The sequence below is a fragment of the Thunnus thynnus genome, chromosome 7, assembly GCF_963924715.1.
Source record: "Thunnus thynnus chromosome 7, fThuThy2.1, whole genome shotgun sequence".
Taxonomy (NCBI): Eukaryota; Metazoa; Chordata; class Actinopteri; order Scombriformes; family Scombridae; genus Thunnus; species Thunnus thynnus.
The window spans coordinates 1,880,432-1,886,431 of NC_089523.1; the positions used below are offsets into that span (position 1 = coordinate 1,880,432).

Here is a 6,000-nt window from a genome sequence, read left to right on the forward strand (position 1 = left end):
AAGAAAGGCTTCTTCACTTAAACTCATTATAAATTATATGAAATCAAAGATGATGCAGGATGTCTTCCTTACTCACTGACTGCAGTGCTACTCAGTGACATTGTGCTCAGTGCTGCCACTGGTGGCTGGAAGATACATTGCAGCAATACTACTGATTGAAAAAGTAGTCTCAGTCAAACTAAATCATTCATTTTGTTACTTTCTTCATCTTCCTGATGTTTTTTCCCACCTACTAGTTCATTTAGAAGATTGCCAACCAAACACTGAATTCATATTTTCAACAGTCTTTCCTTAAGCAGTTTTATGAACCCCTGATTAACTTAAATGTCTTGGTTCTTTCTAAATGCATTGTCCGTCTCGTGTTATCTTATGTTGAAGTGCATTGGGCTCTCTCAGCCACCAGACAAATTCTCTTGTCAGATTGCATATACTAACATTAAGTTCCATGGCTCTCTCCTGATCTAGCCCCCCTGGCAGAAGACGCTACTGCTTCGATAGATCTGATGAAGAGGAGGAGGAAGAAGAAAAAGAAGAAGGCGGGGCGACCCAGAGCTCCTACTACTCTCGATACAAATACAGCAGCCATCTGAAAGATGACGACGGCGAGGACGGGCCTTATGAAACAGCATCATAGTCCTCGCTGTGTGCACACACAGCAGCGCACCCTCATTCACCTGTGGCAGTTTGTCTTGCATGCAAAGTTGACTGCAGCTGTGGTCAGTTGGACACAACCACACAAAAACTCACAACCCTAGAGGAAAACATAAACATTCATATACTGTTACACTCTGTCATAGCTTCCTGTGGCAGATCCAAACAGGATTTGGTCATAGTTCAAAAACTGCATGGTCTTTCTGACTCAGCACTCGTCAGTCTAACCTCACTGCACACACTGCAGCTCCGTTATTAACAAATCTACTCTGCTGGTTGCATGCAAGCAGCAGTTGCTTGGCTTGAGCAGCCATCCTGTTTAACTCCCATCATGGTTGTAACTGAGCCAAAGAACTTGAGGTTGCAATGATAATAGATCCTCTCTTTCTCTCTTTGTCACTCTCTCTCTCTCTCTTCTTTACATATAGTACACCATAATAGTATGTTTTGCCATAGTACAATGTATTGCCAAAAAGCCTTTGTTCCAAGTATGTGTGTACACTGTTCTTGTTTTTGCCAATTGATGCTGAATCCTGGGAAAAGTCCCAGTTCTTTTTTTTTCTTCTTTCTTTTTCGGGACAAGTGCCATTTGATTTAAGTGGGCTCCTCTACAGCTGGCTTCTCTGCAGCTGTGCTGTTTCATGAACTGCTGCGGCATACACTGAAGACGCTCTCATCATCATCTGCTCGCTTTTTGTTTGCCTGAAAGTTTTTCTGCCTTTTGCTGGCAAATTATCTCTTCCTTACAGAGGAAGAGGATTGCATCACTAACTGCTCTGCAATAAAAGCGCAGCATTTTTCTCCTTTTGAGTCTTTTGTTTTTGATGTTTGACAGATTTGTTTTGCAGAGGACTGCAGTCAAGCAAATTAATTTCCACGAGGTTTGAGCATAAAGCACCTCTGTGAAATGCCTTGTCTTATTTTTATTTCGACTTGATATGACTAAGTACTTACCGGAATTACTTTAGTGATGAAAAGACTGTCCTTGTGCTTGTCGCTTTTCAGTTTGATGTGCTTTTCCTCTCCAAAGGGAATGTACTTGACAATGGGCACCAGTCATTTGTTGGTTTCTCCCCAAAACCACTGAGCAGATGGTATCCTCAACCAGCATGTTAAAGGAAAAAGCTGGCATTACGCTATCATTTTCATATTGTCAACATTTCCCATGGAGACCAAAATCAACAATGTGTTTTCTTGACCTTTGGGAACAGTATGTGTAACAAAATAATGTAAATGTCTACATATAGACTTTTCTGAAGGGAGCTAGATTAGATGTCATCACACCTCCCCTCCCTGTCTGTGGCACTCAGCTCCAAGCCCATTGGTTCCTACTGAAGTAAATCTTTAAAAACACCTCACAAATATATAGTTTCAGTTTTACTGCTTCTCAGTAATTTCCTAAAACAGCTGCTCACTGTAGTTTTTACCAAACATTACTCAGACAGGAGGAAATAGTGCATTTGTTGAGGACTTTTTTCAGCAGCAGACTAAAGGGATGGTCACATCAAACACAGTGAAATTTATCCATGTGTCCTCGTTAAATAGGTGATGCTGGAAGCTTGGTGATGTAGAGAATACTCACAGGACTAGTTGACAAACTACTGTTGCTGGCTAGCATGTTAGCTTGAACACAATACCTCTCCAGGGTAGCTGGTTTGCTCAGTTTCAGTTTGCAGCCTAATTAGCACTAGGTCGCCACCTGGACATCAAATTTGGTTTGTCAAATATTTTAGTTTGAAAAATGTTTTTTAGTTAGTTTGGTCAGGAGATATTTTTGTCCCATCAACTCCGGTGTCATGAACTTCTGCAAACCATGCCTCTGTTGTGGATAATCGAGTACAGCAGGGGTATATAAAATGGATGACGTGACATAGCAAATACAGCTGTTAGTTTTTAACATGTAGCCTGTTCAAATTAATAACCTGCATTGTTGAATTAACATTCTTTTGAATTGCGGTGCCTCTAAGTCAGCAAACAAAATCCAAAATGCTTCCACACATTACTTCTCAGATGGTTTGGTGTCATGATAATCTGTTTAGCTAGCTACTTTTCTCCATTATGTGTTAGCATAAAAGAACATTAGCCTAGTTTACAGATATGGCAACAAGTCATGCAGTAGATCAGGGCAAGGCATGTCCTGTTGCCTTTTTACATTGAATTGAATTTGAACAGATCATTGCAGATTTATTTAATTTCCACCTACACATTCTGTATTTAACAGCTTAGTTCACCAAAGTTGAACTTGACATGAATTCTGAGAGTGCCTCCGTTAATCACAGCAGTTCCATTGAAATGAATAAATTCCATTTTCTTGCAATTCATGTTTTCATGGGATTTGTTGACAGTCAGAAAAATGTAGAATATTACCAGCCTTATCCTTTATAGCCTCACTGGGTACTTTAACTGTAACTGCATTAACTGGACACACTACAGCTTGTTTAACTAAAACTGTGAAATCCTGTTCAGTGTCTTTTGAGGCCTGTTTGTCTGTCAGGTTGTCTTTTATTCTGAACCCAGTGAACAGCAAGGAAACAGAAACCTGCATTGTCATGGTTGCTTAAGTGTTACATCACACCCTTTGGTCATCTGTCTGGTATTAACTAAGTAGCATTAAGATATTTGAAAGCCATTTAAAGTCCAGAAGAACTTGACATGGCTATTTGGGGCTGAAAAAGTATTGTGGATGTTCTTCATTGTGGGAGAAGTTGGGTGTGATTGTATTATATGTGCTTTTTGTAGACTCATGTCTTCATTTTTATTCTCTATGCAGTCAACACAAGTGTGGAAATGTGTTTTTTGACCTTATTGACCCTGATAAAAGTGTCTGGCTTCATAAGACAAAACTAAAGAGCAGACTGCACACAGTATTTATATATAAATATGTGTATGATTAATGCTAGCTTTGAAAATAGTTCATGTTTATTTTCATTATTGAACAAATTGACCACTTGTTATGAATTTTGCATTACAGTTTAATATATTGTAAATAAATGATGGTGATTGTTTTAGAATGCCTTGAGGACTGGATTTGTGTGTCTGAGTTAAAGTGTGTTGCTACTGTGTGTCTTCACTTCACATCTCTCCATTCACTCTTAAATATAGACCTTTGATGCGCTTTCGTTCTAAGATTTCAGAGGGCATACAGATGAAACAAAAGTGTTATTTTCTGAAGCATGTACTTTTCATCTGCTTTGAGAAATGTCAACAGCGGCGTTGACCCTGAGAACGCCTTAAAGGGACATGAAACCTACTGATTTAGTTTTTTTGCATGTGTAATTTCAGGGAAAATAGGTCTCTGTCAGAGCTGAAACTCACTGCTCTAAAGCTGAGCTAAAAGCTAATACCAATAATTAGCTGTGCTCATATCAACACATTTAGCTGGAGGCAGCAGGAAATCCAGTTCAGATGATGAAGATGATTCAAAGTGTTAGACTGATAAATGCAGGCTTTCAGTTCAAAAGCATCCATAAAAACATAACTTAAACAAATGGAGTCTGATATGTTTATATTGACAGATGAATTACAGTAACTGGCCGTCTCCTGAGCAATTGAGGTATTTGTCAACTTGTGAACTCATAATGCTTTATACCCTACACAATTACATTTATCTTTAAAGCAGGTGTAATGGATATTTTTATAATAACACTGTCTGAGCTGTCAGTGTGTAATGTGTTGGTTGTGGCTCGTAGTGATGAATCTGCAGAGAATTATCAGCGACTCTGCAGCTCCTCTCGGCTTTATGGAGCTTTATAGCGAGTTTCAGTTCATTGTTTATCTGTCTGGCTGCAACTTTACTGTTTTTGTTCACTCTCAGTGCTCTCATAGCTTCATTTTTGGCCACAGAGAAAAAGCTCTAAAAAGCTATCGTACACTACCTGCTCAGCACCAAACAGCAAACACAGTTAGCTGTAGACTAGCTGGTGAACATAGAGCAGCATTTAACAGCTAAAGAGACAGATATTTCCCTCAGGAGTTGGTAGAGAGTAAAAACAGAGAAAGAGAGTGGACTTACATTCACCAGGTGGACAGAAACACAACTCCAAATGAATGATAATGTTGCTCCATAACTGCTGGATGTGGAAATCAACAACTGCAAACAAGCTCAACATATCAACTTAAAAGGTGATGATATATTATTGATGTGTTCATTATTCATTTCTGCTGCCTGAAAAAAGTGGCCAAAAATTGTAGTCATTTCAGATTTAGGACTTTGCCTAGAAAGTCAAATACAGACTCTGAGAGTTAGTTTGCTCTCCTGTAGTGTTTGGTGTCGTGGTGATACGCAGTGCACCACAGTAAGTGGAGTGTTCGACTTCAATTTTGGTGTCAAGATTGACCACATCTTGTGCTTTACACCAGCCGCGCACTACAGACAGCACATCCTCACCAAGTCTATCTTATTACAGGACTCATAAGCCATGTTTACTCTGTCAGACCAAGTGGGTATTTTTTTAGTTTTAAGTTAGTTGAAATTCTCCTGGTTTTGTAAACGTCCTCATTTTGCACAAAATTGAGGACTGTAGAATCTGTCCCGTCTCACCCATTAGAGTTACCAAATCAACATTTCACAGCCAGTATGACATTTGTTCACTATGCTTTAAAGGACAAGTCTTGTGATTTTCTATAATTTTCTTATTGTCAACAAGTCTCATATTTGGATTCAAACCAACAGTGAACTGATCTACTAATAAGTATTGTGTGTGTATCCAAACACAAAACACATCAGTGAGTCACACCACTACACTGGGTGACATGTTCTTTTATCCATGAAGACAGTAGTTACCATCACTTGTTAGAAGGCAGACACCACTGCACACATGGAAACGCAGTTCTGTTTACAGAGTGTCACTAGCTTGTTGTGCTACATATCACAGCCTCTGGAGTTTGTGCTGAAGTTCTTTGAGAAATTTATAATGTAGTACAAAGTCAAGAGGTTATGATATGTAGCACAACAAGCTAGCGTGAAATCATAATCACTGTTATTACTTGCAGCGTTATCCTGAAGGTAGAATACAAAAAAAAAATCATCTTCATGTCACTGAAACCCCTGAGGACTGTCCGTTCCCACCAGTCCTCCCTGTATCCCCATCCCCAACAACAGGAGGTCGCTGGGAAAACAGCTGTTTGTGTTGTTTGACAAAAGTAGCCTGAGGCAGTACACTTATACACAGACTCATGAACAACAGGATGCAGTAGGAGTGTTGGTTTCAAACAATGATTGATAGAGAAATTCCTTATTCTTAATTCCTTAATTGTCAGGATCAGTAAAGAGCTTTTTACAGCCTATTAGCCTGAATGTGTCATCGGAATTCCTTATGGTCCCATAAAATTAAAAATGTTTTTTAGCAT

General features: G+C 39.2%; 1 protein-coding gene across 16 annotated transcripts in view; it reads left to right on the plus strand.

Moving 5' to 3' along the window:
• myo18ab (myosin XVIIIA b) overlaps nucleotides 1–3,656 on the plus strand; it is a 158,677-nt gene extending 155,021 nt beyond the window's left edge. For 12 of the 16 annotated variants that reach the window (XM_067593800.1, XM_067593805.1, XM_067593790.1 and 9 more), the window contains one exon: nucleotides 466–607. Coding sequence is in view for 3 of the 16 variants with exons in the window: in XM_067593802.1 (XP_067449903.1) it covers nucleotides 466–634 (169 nt within the window). In the remaining 13 variants the exon portion in view is untranslated. Of the gene's footprint in view, nucleotides 1–465 lie in introns of all 16 variants that reach the window. The other 4 variants (XM_067593802.1, XM_067593803.1, XM_067593801.1 and 1 more) reach the window with 2 other exon arrangements.
• The last annotated feature ends 2,344 nt before the right edge of the window (nucleotides 3,657–6,000 follow it).